This window comes from Pteropus alecto, unplaced genomic scaffold (genome assembly GCF_000325575.1).
Source record: "Pteropus alecto unplaced genomic scaffold, ASM32557v1 scaffold22, whole genome shotgun sequence".
Lineage (NCBI taxonomy): Eukaryota > Metazoa > Chordata > Mammalia > Chiroptera > Pteropodidae > Pteropus > Pteropus alecto.
In genome coordinates this window covers 5,078,690-5,094,627 of record NW_006434839.1, presented here as the reverse complement: position 1 = coordinate 5,094,627, position 15,938 = coordinate 5,078,690, and the positions used below count along the sequence as shown (strand labels likewise).

Sequence of the window (15,938 nt, the reverse complement as noted above, 5' to 3'; positions counted from 1 at the left end):
GTGGGCTCCACCGAATCACCTGACCTGAGGACAGAGGCTTTCAAACCACACTCGCTGCCTCTGAAAGGTCAGGGGGCCCTGGCAGCCAGGGCTCTGGTCCCCACCCCCAATCTGAATAGGGACTTCCTCTTCCATCTGTTGTATATATTCAGTCTCCTAAACTCGGTTTATAGGAAAGGTTTTGTTGCTTAAGAAAGCATTTTTTTTTTTTTTTTTTTGCAAACCGTACTTTAGAGAAGTCTAAAGGAGAAAAAGCAGAAAGACCCAGGTGGGTGCTGACCTGGTCTGGATGTCAGCCCAGCTCCTGCGTAGCTGGAAATGCTGGCACGAAGTACCCTGGTTTCTTCGGGACTGCAGGAGCCACCCCAGTGGAGGAAACTGGGGTTCCAGCCCAGAGGCAAAGGGGCTGGCTGATTCTTAGGCTGTTTCTCAGAGAATAGGCCATTCCCACAGAAACATTAGTTTGGCCTCAAAAGACTGTGAGTTCTGTAGGTTCCCGGTTCCGGTCCCCACTGAAGGCGTGGGCGTAGAGCTCAGCTCTGGGCTGTGACTGCATGGCTGTGGGTGATGGGAAGCCCGGGTCAGGCAGGTGGCCAGCCCAGATGCTCAGCCAACATCCTCACAGGTCTGTATGCGGGGTGGGGGGTGAGGGGGCAGCCTCCATGGGGAGCCGAGGCCAGAAAGGCAGAGTAGAAAGCGATAGATCAAATGCCCCCGGGTTGGAACAAACAGAAAACGCCGGAGTCTAGGCATTGATCAGGAATCCAGCGGGTCAGAAAGATCAGGAGCAAACAGGGAGGCCGATCATGACATCAGACTCAAGCGTCACTTGGCTGCAGCGGCTGTTTTGTTATCCCAGCCAGAGCTGCCTCGTTGCCTCTCTTGACCTGGTAGGAACTGGAATCTGAACAAGACTTGCCAGGGGCCTGCAGTGCAGGGCCACTGAGACAGCGGAGGGCGTGTGCGTGTGTGTGTGTGTGTGCACGTGTGTGCGCATGTGCGCATGGGATTGCGGGGGGAGAGAGAGCAGAAGTAATCACTCCCAGAAGTAGTTCCTGACTCTGGGCATCCTGGAGACTATCCCAAGCCCCATCATTCAAACCAGGCTGTTTGGTTCCCCAGAGAGCCCTTTGGCCCCCACCTCCCTGCCATTCTCCTATAAACAATAAATCTTAGCCAGCTTGATTGACACCGATACTGTCCCAGGCTATGGCAACACATTAGAAGGGCTCAGAGGACTTAAGAAGCAGGTATAATGACAGTAGTGAGAGTCACAATGGAGGCACAACAAAACAAGACAAAAGCCTTAAAATAAATCGAAAACATAGGACCGAGCTCTATATACCAGCAGAAAGAAGTACTGGCTGGATGCTCACAAGTCGATCACAGAATCCTAAAGTCAGAGGACCCCTAGATCCCAATTCCTCTTCCACGGCACAAAGTCTACCTCCAGCATCCCTGGCGTGGGCCTCTGGCTTGTATTTCCAGGGATGGGAACAGCAGGACCACGCTGTTCTTCCCTCACACAGAGCGGGGTCTCCCTCATGGTGCTTTGACTCTCTGGTTCTGGTTTAACCCGTGAGCTTGGTGTCTTGAGCTGTAGAAGCCAGAAACCACGCCCCTCTCGAGTCTTCTCTTCATTCCTCATGGGACTCATGTTCTAGATTTTCGGTATCTTGCCTACCCACCTCTGAATGAGTTCCTTATCTAGAACTTGATGCTCTGGACACGTATATTTATTCATTCAGCAGATTTCAGTAAATATCGGCCAGTGGTTAAGAGCACACGTTCTGGCATCGTACAATTCTGGGTTCAAGCTCCACTAACTAGCTGTGTGACCTACAGTGAGTTACTTAACCCCTCTGAACTTCAATTTCCTCTTCTCTGTAAATTGACGATAAAAATAATAGCCATTTTGTAGAGGATTAAATGCATGTACAGGACCTCCCATAGTGCCTGGCATATGGTAAATGCTCACAATTTTGGCAGCCACCTTGTAGCGATACATGACTCATGCTGAGTTTGTACTCAGCTAAGAGCCAAGGGTCTTTTTCACACAGGCTGCTGACATTTATCCTTATTAAACTTTGTTTTGTCAGTTTTAATTCATTGTCTCCTCCTGTCAACATTGATTCTGTCACCGTATAATCTAGCACATCCATCTTTGAGTCATCTGCTAATCTGATAACATGACTTTCGTATTTTCATGTGAGGTCTTTCTCTAGTCTGGTGCCAATATGTTACTCAAGATTCTTTAAGTTCAACTGTTCAGCCAGCACTCAAGTTACTCAACTGTGCTGTCATCCAGCCCACATCGGCTCCTCTGAAAGATCATTTTTTTCCCCTTGGAAATTGTAAAGGCTCCAAAAAAAAAAAAAAGTTAATTTAAAGGCTCCCCCCCAGCAAAAAAAAGTTAATTTATATTCAACAATTTCTATTTAAAAGACTAGGGAAATTATAAAGCTTTTTAGAAAGACTTCAATCAAAAAGAGATCAACGTAAATTTTGGGCACGTGACGGGGTAAATTTCATTTGTCTAGAACATCCCCTCATGGGGCGTTGTATAAATCTCCGCAGCACCAGAAAATGAGGGTCTTTTGTGTTTTTCCATGTGATCTATACTTTCTCTCTGGTCGAATGGAAACTTCTCGAGGTCAGGAGTCGTTTCTATCGTTTCCTATGTCTTTTCGGGACCTGAGTTTCGCAGAGAGAAGGCCGTCTAAGCTTCACACACGACAAACTCTTGTGGTGATTTGTTAATCCCCATAAAAATGAACCCCTTCTAGGCATACATCTAGCCAACAGTGAGAAACTCAGAAGCGTCAGCTGTGAGGGTCAAGAGGAAAGAAATTATGTATTTTGTTTTTGTCGCTCTAAGGGTCCCTGTAACATCCTATATTGCACATGGTGGATACAGAACTCAGAAAATATTTTTCTGAATGTTGGATGAAAAACATGAGTCAAAGGCCACAGTCTCAGAGTCACGCTGATCCTGTTCAGATACCTGCCTGCGTGTGGAAAATACACTACTGATACCCGATCAAGAAACACTGCTATTGAGAAACATGAATTTCTTACACTATAATGCTATTAAGAAACACTAGTGAGAGAGTGGCCTGCACTGCCCACTAGCCATGGACTTCATTCATCCTGGAGGGAGTGAATCTTGGTGGAAAGAGGACATATCTGCAGAGTTTTTATATCTGGTGTTATTTAAAGGACAAAGACATCAAATGGGCTCCGAGCGAAGGGAACAATACTTTTAGCCAAGGTCTTTAGAAAAGCTGCACTGAAAGGTTAATTGGGTAGGATTTTAAAGGTTGAAGGAATTGGAGAGAACTTTTCAAGGTGGAAGAATGGCCTGAGGCTGGACATGCACAAGGTGGGTTTGAGGGGTGACAAGTAGATGCTTCGTCTGGGACAGGGGTCCCCTGCCCAAGTCCAGCCTAGCTTTTCCTGGTGCGCCATGATACATGCCGGGGCAGGGGGGTGGCCGGTGGTTGTGGAACAGATGTTTTCTCTGTCTGCAAAGTTAACTGGTTCACAAAGAGCTATGCCCCATAGGCCCCATCCCAAAAGCATTTTCTTCAAATCTGAGCACAGCAGACTTGTTCTAAGCTGCTCCCTGCAACCCAAGAGCGAAATATCACCAGCCGCAGCCACTTTATCAGACAGATGGGGTAGAATTTTCCACCTCAAATGCTAAAACTTGCCCTCTGCCTCCTCCAGGGCTTCCTGTCTCCAGCCCCAGCAATAAGATGCCTAAGCCTTCACCTCACCAAGTCACGCTACCCTCGCAAAGCTGAAGGGGGCAGTTTGAGGGAGAGGAGGGTCGTGGGTGGCGGGAGAGGAACTCAGGGTCTGGAACAGCACATGCGAAGGCTTGGTGCTCAGGGGTTGTTGCGGAGGGTAAAAAAAGCCTTCTCCTCAACTGCTTTGTGCATCTCCCTTTTCCTTAAGCCCTCTGTCACTGGCTTGGCAGGGACCCTAGCAGGGGGCTGGGCCGCAGGGGGTCTAACCTCGCTGGATCGGAGGACTCCGAAGAACGGGTAGAGGAAGGCGGGCACCAGGGCTGCAGCTCCGAGAGGCACGGCCTCCGACACCCAGTACACGGCAGTCACGATCAGCACGTAAGCACACGCAGTCTCCTGGAAGGGGAGGAAAGTGGGCAGGTTAGTCACGGGGACAGCCACTGCCACTGAAAATCCAGACGAGACCCAGGGCAGAGGCAGCAAGCACCCGAACTCAGACGTGAGCAATGAGATGCAGCCCTGGCAGGCGCAAGGTGGGCTCTGGCAAGCTGTGTGTGTGGCGGATCCGTGAGGAACCATACATTGGTGTATGATCTAATGGCTGCTCCTAGGGTGAACAGGTGCCTGGCATGTGGTTTGCACTGGTTTGCAGCAGGGTGGCCACTGGACTGTGATGACATCACAGCTCTGCTGCGTCCTGAAACTGTCTAGGGTGGGGACCGAAAGTAACTGCAGTATTCAGAGCCAAGGTCATATACCGTAAAAGTGGAGTTCCCAGCTTTAAGCTGGACTCAAGCAGGACATTTTGGTGTCAAGTTAATCAGACACTAGAGGTTCTTGGGGTAGTCAAAGGTAGGGATCGATTTGCGTAATCGGTTCCCATGTGAGCTCAGAGATGGGCCCATTTGGGGCCAGCTAATTCCTTACTGTGGGGGGCTGTCCCTCCTTGCTGTGGGGGGCTGTCCCATGCATCGCGAGATGTTTAGCAGCACCCCTGGCCTCTACCCACTAGGTGTCAGTAGCAGCTCCCCAACTGTAACAACCCCAACCGTCTCCAGACAGGGCCAGATGTCCCTTGGGGGAAAAGTCGTCCCTGGCTGAGAACCAGTGCGCTAAGCCATGTCTGGTTCTCATTGCTCTGGGACTCCAGTCCACCTGCTTGATGCACATGGAAGCATTCTCTGACAAAGGGAGTAGACAGTGCAGTCACCTGGAGAGAAGGCCTGGAAATTTGCCAGCAGTTTTCCCTGCCCGTTTCACTTTGCTGGTTGCACAGCCTCTGGGTGCAAAGAATAAATTAGTACAACATTCTTATAAAAAAAAGAAAATCAGCTCTCCTTAACCTTGGCCTCCAGTCATGGTGGGTGCCTGGAATGGCACAGGTGAATGGTGTTGAGAAAAGTCACTGGTTTACTCTTAGGAGAGTTCACCGTCCAAGGGGCAGTAACGCTGGACTCGGAGGGCCGCGGCAGAACAGCCGAGCTGGCTGTGGGCTCCTCGATTTATACATAGTTCGAAACCATCTGGGCTCAGGTCTGACCTGCCCTGAGCTGGCTGGTGATCAAGGAACCTGACAAATCTTGTTCTGTTTATCTCTCCCTTGGGGTCAGAACAAGTGTCCTCACTGTCTTGCACAAAAATTACAAAAGGTCGCAGTGATCAGTGAGGGGCATGAGGAGTGATTAACCCAGCTGTTCGGGCCTTACTCCTTCCTGATATGCGTGGATTATGGGGTTGGGGCTTGGGAAATGGGAACTGGCCCCGACAATTGTTGACTATAGCTCCTGCTGAGAACTCCTCTGGGGCCAAAAGTTCAGAGAGAAGCGAAAATTTTTTGGAAGGGCTGATAAGATAACAGAATCAATAGTGGAAAAATAAAAAGGCTCCATTTGGAAAAGAATGCAATTTAGAGAAATACACCCTTTGTTGCAGCAGTAAAATTCTCTAAAGAAGTTCAAAGCCCTTTAGCTCACTTATTTTCACCTCTTACCTGGGAAAGAGACAGAAGGGCAGGTATTAACTCCAGCTGAAGATAAAGGGGACGGAATATCTGTCCCTCACTGAGATGTGCTTATTTTTTCCCTAGCACCTTCAGTCTTTCTTGCCCTAGTCATCACAGGGCCATAAATTAAGGGAGGGAGAAGGGGAGACAGACATAGAGAGATCGAGAAGAGAGACAGAAACCTTTCTTGTACCAGGCACCACTTTGGTTTGAATTAGGAGAATTTGGGTAATCCAAAGTAAACTTTTTGATTGTAACTATTGCTAAAGATTAGAATAGGTTACTGGAAGAAGTCACCATGCCACCTTCATCCAGCAGGATGAAGAACACGATAAACTACCATCCTTGTTACTGGACTTTACTTAGAGCAGAAAAAAAAGACCTTCAGAAGGCCTTTCCATGCATTTCTCACCCAGTTCACTCGTGGAATTTACATAAATTGTTTTTCTATACTTTCTCAACCTTCTCAAAATTTAATAGGTAAGCTTATATTCGGACACCCCAAAATACTCTGTGAAGTTTTATTAAAGGAGTCCCGTGACCCCCACATCTGCTCAATCAATGTTGGTCGAACTGAACTGGGCTCCTCTGTTGACCAACAGGTCTCTCTTATCTGCTGGCAAAGATATTTTGAAAATCCCAGGCCCCTTATCACTGCCTCTGGTCAGCAGGTATGCTGGGGTTGGCGAATATTCAGGTAGTGCTTTTAAGCGATAGTATTGTCAATTGTGAGTATTTGTTTGTTTGTTTTTTTGTGATTTTTTGTTTTTTTTGGGGTTTTTTTTGCTCCTGTTTACAAATGCAGGAGAGAATTAAAAAGTGGCATTTCCCCACATTGGATGTTTCCTGACTCTGCTACTAATTGATGCTTGCCTCTGCTCCTTTTCCATGCATTTCGACCATCCCAGTGACATCTCATCCAAACTTCACTGCTAGGGGCTTTTGGTCTGTGTATTTGATGTCAAGATGAAGCTTCACTCCCTCACCTGCCACTCACCTCCTGCTGTGTGGCCCAATTCCTAACAAGCCATGGACCCATTGGGGACCTCTGTAAGTGACTGGGAGGCCTTTTTTTGAAATTTACTTTCAGAGTTAGGTGTAGCTTTTATCCCCTTGGGGACATTAAAGCAGGGCTTGCTTATAGATAACCCCTCCCATGCCTTCTTCTTCTGTAATATGGTAAACAGAGTCTGGGCCCCTGGTTTTAGCAAGCTGGGCTAGAAAAAGGGAAAAGGTCATTCTAACCCTACCTGGAATGTAGCTTTTCACTGTGGAGAACCTCCAGACCTGCAGGCCAGGAGCTGCCGCCCAGGTTCCTTCTCTCAGCTCCAGTCCAGAGCAAAAAAAAAAAGTCCATTTAGGAAACTTAAGGATTAAATATCAGAATCTAAAAGTTTCGTGCAAGAAGGGAGGGATGGGTGAGAGACATTCCACATGCTGCTCTGTGCCTGCTTGGGCACTGGTCACCTCCAGGTGCTTTCACATCATTGTGGAGGAAAAAGAGGGCTCTTGTTGACACTGTGACACACAGAGAAGTCATCTGTGCAGGGCATGCTGGGATAGGTGGCAAGCCGGCTGCATCCAGTTCTGAAGGCATTGGCCAACCTAGGCTCTATCTGGCTGTCCCAAGGGACATGGGGGTCAATATTCTGCCCTTCACTCATCCACGTGCAGTGACTGGGAAGCACTGAGGTCCCGAGTTTCTATTTTCTTGAGGCACTGGTTCTTGGCTGGGGACAATGTTGCCCCCAGGGCATATTTAGTAATATCGGGAAGCCTGTCGGCTATCACGATGAGGGGGAGGGGCAGAGGCAGTGTGTGCCACTGGCACCCGGGATGCTGCTAAACACCCTACGAGGCAAGGGACAGCCCTCCCTACACCATGAAGAATTATCTGGCCCCAAATGTCACGAGTGTGGCTGCTGAGACACCCTGTCCTGAGGTGAACTCAGTCTAGAAGAAGGGGCAAGGTCAAGAAAGGGCCCTCACCGAATCCTGGTTTTAGCAAGTCCAGCTTTGAAAAATTATTTACAGACCCAAAATTATTTACAGGGGCTCACCTGTCTTTTATCTCTCCTCTTTTTATCCCTGCCACATCCCTTTCTCCTCAAATTTACAGATTTGCCTATTTTAATAATTCGTTATTTTATTTTTTTCCTTTTTTGTGGTTATTTCTCACTAGTCATTGGTAACTAAGAAGCTCAAAAATGGGGTCCCAGAATGAAATGTGGGGAACGCTGCACCCTGAAGTCGGGGTCCCCAAGGATGAGGTTGACTTAAGAGGACACGGGGTGCCAGATACCGCTATGGAGAAGAGGGCAATGAGTCTTCAGTTGGCATTCCCTTAAATCCATTTGCTACTGAGTGAAAAAAAAAAAAAAAGGAAAAAGAAAAAAGAAAAAAAAGAAAAGAAAAAGCATGAAAGGAAAAGAAAAAAAATCAGCTCATTTGGACAAAGCAGAAAATTGACTAGTGTACAGGCCAAGAAATCTGTCAGCAGTAATCACTGTCTGCTAATCCCAGCCCGGGTTTAATCAGCGTCTCCCTGGCACTCTGGGGTATTTATTCTACTAAAGATTTAAGCCAGCTTGTTTTTAAGAAGAAGCATCCTAATCCCCTCTATTTAACTTTGTAACTTAATCTTGGTTACCTTATTCTGGGAGATGGGTGGAGGGCGCACTTCCCCTCCCACAAACACGCTTAACCTCTCTGAGCTTATTTTCCTTAAAGTCTAAGCAGGGGGGATGGGGGGGCGCGCGCTAAAGCCACTGAGAGGAGGAGGAGGAAGAGAGGGAGGAGGAGGGGGTGACGGGAAGGTGGAGACAGCCGGGGAGGGAAGGGAGGCAAGTGATGGCCTGAGAAATCGAGCCAAGAGCAGAGCCGGAGCTGTGGCTCCTCCGCTCACTCAAACCCGCTCAAAAATTAGGTCACAGTTGGGGGCGCTTATTTCTTTTTCTTTCTTTCTTTCTTTTCTTTTTTCTTTTTTTTTTTTATCATGTCGCCTGACGTCTCCCTTCAAGCGCACAGAGAGGAAAACACAGAGGCTACAAATCATGAAAGGGCGGTCTTCCAGGACCGGGGCAAGATGCTGAGCTCCCCCTCAACTCAACGTTCAGAAGGAACTTTGGAGATGAAGTTCAAAGCCTGGTTATCAGAGCCCATGACCCGCCCACTGGCCCATGCTAAGTGCACCAGAGCCCCCTCAGGACCACACTCTACCCCACCCCAGTCCTGCTGTCCCCAGTCCCCTCCCTCCCCCATCCTCTCTCCTCAGTGTCATCAAGGGGAGGACTTCCTGCATCTGCAGTTGCTCTCCCATACATATGGTCACATGCTGAGTGCCGACAACTACAGGAGACAGGGTGTCCTTCTTCTTATCGGCACGTGGGCCCGGCCCTGCTGCTGGGGAAGGCTGGCCCACTGATTTGTGTAACACATCAGCCAGCTCAGCAGCCCCTCCTCTAATCTCCTTCCTGGCTGGGGGTGCTGGAATGGGGGACTGAGAATGAATTAGAGGGGTGAAAATGGCAGTTTTTAGGAAGAGAGTATTTTCACCTCCTCCAGGAAAACACTTCCATTTCTTCAAATCAACAGAAAAGCACGTTGAAGAACTGTGTAGGCACCCCCTTCCCTCCACCCACCTCATCTCCTTGACCTCCCATCTCACCCACTGGCCCCAGGAGGGGACAGGCCAGTACTCACGCTGCTGGGGTGGAGCATGGGCAGAGGCAGCAGCAGGAGCGGCACCAAGATGACCAGCAGCAGTTTCCTTGCTCGCAGAAGGCCCTTCAGCAAGCCCATCCTGGACCTCTGCACTCTGGTCCCCCTCGGAGCCCGCTGGGCCGGCCAAATAAATGCCTTCGCTCCTCGCGACGCTCGCACTCGGTCCAGAAATGACTTCTTACGTCTTTCTCGGCTTCCAAGAGTCCTGTTTCGTCTTGGGGCAGAATAGGAGGGCAGTTACAGCCCCTGCTTGCACAAAAGGCTGGGCTCCTTGCCTCCTGTTTTAGGTGAGATTGGTGAGCATGGTTTATGCCCAGCAAAAAGGAACTGGGAAAGGATGGTAAACCGGGGCATAGTGGGTTCCCTCTTTGCTGGATTAGTAATAGAGGAACTTCATTCTAGGGCTTGGCAAAAGCCCCCTTAATCAATCAAAATTAAACCTCTGCTGCAGCTGTTTGGCCTTGAAGAAGTCATTTAAAGGCTTTAAAATTTTAAAAATACCAACAGAATATTTTGCCCTCCATCATTTTTCCTCCTTCTGATGGCCTGTTTGGGGGCAGTTTCACTTCCTACCTGTGCTCACTGTACCCACCCCCCTTCCCTTAAAAAAAAATCTAGTACCCCGCTTCACTTAAATCAAGCCCCCCGCCTCCCACCCCCATGGGTTTGTCAGCAGAGGATGCAGACTTCGGATAGGGCTGGGCTCCTCTCCCAGGACCTGGCACCTTAACTCAGTTCAAATTTCTTTCCTTCAAATTGATTTCCCACTTATAATTTGCCTTGAGCCTGGGCCTCCGGAGCAGAAAAAAAAGTCCCCAAGACATTCTTAGTTGTCACGGGACAAAATCTTGCTGGAGGCCCACCTTAACTTTCATTCACCTATGGGAAGCCGGACACAGGCAGTGGCCCCGCCCATTCCTCACAGCCAATCAGCACATCGGAAAGAATGAGTCAGTATCTCTTCCAAAGGCTCTTCTTGATTGGTCCCAGCAGGGGCCTGCTGATTCTGCAGAACTTAGGCAATTTGAAAAGCTTATTTTTGTTTCTCAAACATTCTAGGGACTGGAGTCATGACCATCATTGTAAACATAATCCCACTTCCCAAAAGCACTGCTTTATCGTTGCAAACTGTAGGACGCAGAGCTTTCTTGGGGAGGGCCGCTGCTGCCCTCATCTTTAGGAAGATGATGGCTCTGGTGGCAGGGAGAAAATGAAATATATATATATTTTTTGCCCCAGAGTGTACAATATTAAACCTTTCAGACTTCCCAGGTGGCAGAGAGCATTCGATAAAGCGTTTGAGTCAGCAGAGAGCGTCAGTCTCTAAGAAAGACCACAGACTTTTAGGGGGAGAATAGGAAGGATGCTGCCTCTCTGGAAAAATCATGATGCCAATTTCATTTCAGAAGTCTTTGGAGTCCAGACGTCAGTGGGCTTTCTGGCTGGCGTAGGTGCTCAAATGCTTTTTTACCAAAAAAGGATCAGAGGGCTCCCTTTGGTTGGGCTGCAGGGAAGAGTTAGAAGGGCAAGGAAGAGGTTGACAAGTTCAGAGACAGGGCCTCCCCAGGAGCTAGACTTTGGGTTTTCTGCTGCTTAGAGATTGGGAGAAGCTGTTAGCCTTTCTCAGAAAGGATATGTGGATTTGGGGAAAGGAAGAAAAAGAAAAAAATCTAGAAAACCCCAAATGTTCCCTAAGCGATGGCCCTCAGTAGCATTGCCTTGATCTGAGAGATGCTGAACAGAGCCAGGGGTTATGAAACCCACGTTCCCTTGCATCCACGGAATGCTAGGAATGGCGTTCCATGGTCTATACCAGTTGGAAATGATCCCCAGGCTAAAGGTAAAGTAAGTGGAGAAATGATTCCAGAAAACCAGTTCTTCTTGACTTCTAAGGCAAGTGCAGCCGTGGGCAGCCTAGGTCCCTTTGGAAATTATCTTGCTGTTACAGGATGGGCTATGATGACTTATCTCTTTAAATGCACGTTAAAGACTGGCTACTGTATTTATTACATTCGGGACTTATTTTTGTGATGATTTTGAAACTCAGAATGAATAATACCACACGTGTGATGTTTTGGTAGCACATATTAAGAGATACTGGATAATGATAAATAGCTGTGGAAATTGACATTGCTGTTAAACCCATGAACCACTGCAAATTTCTTGGCGAGATAATCTGAGATAACAAAGATTCCATTGAGCCTAGTAACTCGATCATGACATATTTATTACACCATTAGCGAATATTCGTTAAATAAAATTAGGTTAAGGTGAATGACACACTAGGACCAGTAGTTCTTCAGGACTCTGTTCATTTTTTCGGATGAAGAAAACGTTTTCACAAGGCTTAAGACAAATGCTACTTACATGAGGTATCTAAAGTAGTCAAACTCTTAGAAACAGAAAGTGGAATGGTAGTTGCCAGGGGCTGCGGGGAGAGAGAAAAGGGGAGTTCTTGCTTCATAGGTACCATTTTTGCAAGGTGAAAAAGTTCTAGAGATCTGTCACAGAAAGAGGTGCATATAGTTAACATTACTGTACTGTCCACTTAAAAACGGTTCAGATGGTAAATTCATGTTGTGTTTTTTAGCACGATCATAAAAAAGTAAGACATTAAAATGAGTTAGGAGAGTAAAGGATGCCATGTAACGTCGTGCAACAGGCATTTCATTTTAGACCGGTTTGCCTATGGAAATATCTTCTGACTTATGTGACTCTCTTTTAGTTAGATTCGAAGTGAAATGACAGAGCAATGAAAGTGTCAGCACACAGATGTTTTTCAGCGTCTCTCGAGTGACACCGGAGGTAGCTGTGAGGATGCCAACTACAGAGGAAAATTCTAGAATTTATAGGTTCTCCAATTTCCCAGCAGTATAGAAATTGGTTTGATAAGTCACAGGCAAGTTTCCAGTACAAAAGTTGTCAAGCTCCAAATTATTCTGTTTCTGAGTAAATATGACACAATGTGACTTGGTTGTGATGTGGTATGTACAGTGTGGCATTAGTGAGGAAAAATGGAAGCTTCTGTTTCTGTCCAGTCTTTTCCTTCCCTGTTCATTGGGCAAAGAGCCGGGTTTTGGGGTGGCGGTCATGCGCGTCATATTTGATTTTGCATGTAAATGAGCCATCGTTATAAAACTTTTTGTGGGTAAACAATCAATTTGTATTCCGACTAAAAGAGGGTTTAAGTATCTAGTTATTGAAAATGGAATTTTCATTTGTCTTTAAAAAAAGCTGTGCCTTTCTTGTTTCTATTTTTTCAGTCATATATTGCCACATAAATATGGGCCCTGATTTATGAGTACAAAAGTGCCTTTAATTTTTTTTATTGCAGGGCGAATGAACGACCATTGCTGTCACTGGTCTGAGAACCGTCCTCCTGTTCATGGATCTCCTGTCACTGGGTGCAGCAATGTCTATCATGACGGACATGGTAGGCAGGAATTACGAGGGTGGGTCCTTCCAGCTGGTGACTGAAAGAAAGCTCTCAGATCCCTCCTATTGGGGTGGAATCACAGGATGGGATGCAAGGCTGTGATGTGACTGTCAGGATATTTATAGTACAGTGTCTAGGGATTGAGACTTCTGCTGATCCCCTGCCCACCTCACATCAAGGAAAAGTACAAATGGTGAAGGTAGATTGTGAGGCTGATCTGCCTTCTGGGCAATCCCAACCCTGTCTGTACATCGACCTTTGTTTTCATCGGACGGCGATACCCAATGGAGACCGAAAGCCAGCGTGCGTCAGAGCATGACTGTGGGCCGACAGAGGAGCTTGAGCGAGCAGATGTCGACCACAAGAGATGCCTCGAGAAATGGATGCAACGATAATCAGAATCAGGCCCAAAGATAGAGATGAGCAGAGTGACCATGTCGAAGAGAACACATAATATTAAAAAGAGAGAATTGAACAAAAAAGCGTACGTCAGTCTGCATGTGAGGGAGGTGAAGGAGCAATGTCGTCAGGGAGTAAGCACGAGAGAGCACAAGTTATTAAACTGAGCCTGAGAACATCGGGATGCAAAGCTGTATTTTTCTCTGATTCCCTCTTTCTGCATCCTAGTATTTCTCCCACAAGATCTTGCTGCTTGTGGTGCTAGGCAAACCTCACTTGTTCAAAGATTTTAAAGAACTCCAGCTTTTGTCATCATCAAATGACAATTGTTAAATACCCATTTCAGAATCAGATTTAACCCAATGAATCCTCACTCATTCAAGGATCAGACTACTTGTAATGTTAGCCTCTAGGACCCACTGCAAACCTAGGAGAAGCCAGAGAGATCTCTGAGCTATTTAGGAACCTATTAGAACTCAAGTACTTCTCCCCTAGCCTTCACTGATTAACTCTTATTTAACAGAATTATAACAAGCCTAGCGATCTTGTTTCTTTTTAGGTGGTGGTAGCTAAGAGGGAACAAAATATAAGGGGCCAGTGATGTTGGTCACAAAGAAAATGCACTCTGATAGCCTGACTGTGAGGAAGGCAGCAAAAAAACTCACACCGGACACAGACTTAGCAAAGCTTAAGAACTTCCAGGGTTGGTACAAATATGCCGGCAGAGCTCTCAGGTCCACCTGTCCTCCCCGTAACATCTTATAGTTAGTCAAATGATTGTGGACATTCCAGAGTCGAGGCATCTCAGAGATTACGTTATCCAACTCCTTCGTTAGAATGTTTCAAAGATACTAAACAAAAGCTTAAGACATTACAGGTGTGTAGTTTCAAAGGCTATCAAGTCAACATTGCTGAAACGAAAATTTGGCATTTGAAAGGGCAAAATTCCGTCATCTGAAAATCATTTTTATTTGGAGCGCTTGATTCTCTGATGCTGCTAAATAATTTTAGCGTTAGGATGGAAAGGCGTGGCCATTGGTCCCACCTCTTCATTAGGACTATCTCTCTGCGTTAGCTTGGTTTCTCTGTTCAAAAGACAAGGCATAACCCCCCCTCATGTTTCTCCTCTGATGAGACCAGCCTTCAGATGAGAAGAGTCAAGATTTATAGGTCATAAAATTACCGATTTTCTAACTGATTCTTCTCAGTGACTTTTGGAAAAGTTGAGAAATATATCCTTGACTAACAACGTGTTTATTTGGTTATCGCACTAGCTTCTTTATATCTTACTACAGAACTTGCAGAAAGATGTTCATTCAACCCAGCACCCTGATCTCTTAGGACCAAAGAAATCTGTCCCCCATCTTCCCACCATGCTCAAACCTCTAGGATGTCTCCTCCAGCTCTGTCCTCACTCTTGGGTGTCTGTGGCAGTCACTCAGTGTCGAAGCGTATCTTAGACTCTGCAGGTCACCCAGCACACTGCTTGGCCTCTGGAGGTGTCTTGGCACCATGTCAGCCCTTTGTTCCAGCCCAGGTCACATTATGTATGACATGAGTCAGATGTGCTTGTCAGGAAATTACAAGGGGCAAAGAGCATTGGGCTTAATTATTTTATCTCTGTTACTCTGAGTTGGTGGCATGTGTTTTGATGCTGGTCCCTGTAAGTGGAGTAGAGAATGAAGAATTTCTGGATTACTGTGTGTGCTGGGCCCTGATCCTCAGTCCTGGTGCGGGCCAGTCTCTCGGAGAGACACTCTGGAGCCTGAGGACCGCATCAAGTCATGCCTCAGGGCCTGGAAGAGACTGAGGAGGGACTGGGCCCAGATGTCCTTCTGATGCCCTTGGGACAGAGCTGTGCGGTAGGCTGCGTAGGCCAGGGTCAGCACTGTCCTTTCAAAGTCCTCTTTCTGGAGGACGCCGGGGTGTCTGGAGAGGGTGGCACTCAGCCGGCGGATGTCTGGGATGCGTTTGGGGATCACGTCATTGCAGACGGTGCGGAAGGCAGAGGCCTTCCTCAAGGAGGCGAGCTCCTCGTCCTTGATGGAGATCTTCAGGTCAGGGCCGATCTCAAGTTCAGCTAGCAGGAACTGAGTGAAAACACAACATGTAGAAAGACATGAGGATTTGGGCGTTGTTGAGGACACCATTGTTTTCATTATCACATGCGTTCATTTAGAGAGGCAGCTGTGGAAAAAGGCTTTGGAATCCAAGAGACCTGGGTTCCAGTGCCGACTCTCCCACTGACTGTGTGACCTTGGATGAGTTACCTAACGTCTCTGAGCCTCATTTTCTTCCTCTGTGAAATGGTTAGCAGCAAAAATACTTCACCAGGATATTGTGAGAAGTAAATAAGACAAATATGGGCATCATCTAACACTGCGCCTGGTACGAAGCCACTATTGGATTATTACCTTTTGTTTCCAGTATCCTGGATCAACTCCTTTCCCCCTTCCTCTTTCCCACCTACCAAAGATCTAAAAGCATGAATCGACTATTTTGGATAATTTTTAAGTCAGAAGCTGGGAGCTGAGGGATGTAGAGAGTTGTGCTAGGAATGAAGCGAGATACAGAGTTTTGTCCTCGTTTGTCGCCTGTTTTTTAAGAGTCGGGGTGGGTCTGCTCT

The 15,938-nt window shown here is 47.1% G+C and overlaps 2 protein-coding genes across 2 annotated transcripts in view; both read right to left on the bottom strand.

Moving 5' to 3' along the window:
- Positions 1-9,555, bottom strand: part of SLC13A4 (solute carrier family 13 member 4) — a 37,363-nt gene extending 27,808 nt beyond the window's left edge. The window contains exons 1-2 of the mRNA XM_006910493.3: positions 9,457-9,555; positions 4,020-4,148 (exon numbers count right to left, since the gene is read on the bottom strand). Coding sequence (XP_006910555.1) covers positions 4,020-4,148; positions 9,457-9,555 — 228 coding nt within the window. The remainder of the gene's footprint in view (positions 1-4,019; positions 4,149-9,456) is intronic.
- Positions 9,556-15,033: 5,478 nt separating this feature from the next.
- Positions 15,034-15,938, bottom strand: part of FAM180A (family with sequence similarity 180 member A) — an 18,320-nt gene continuing 17,415 nt past the window's right edge. The window contains exon 3 of the mRNA XM_006910650.1: positions 15,034-15,402. Coding sequence (XP_006910712.1) covers positions 15,034-15,402 — 369 coding nt within the window. The remainder of the gene's footprint in view (positions 15,403-15,938) is intronic.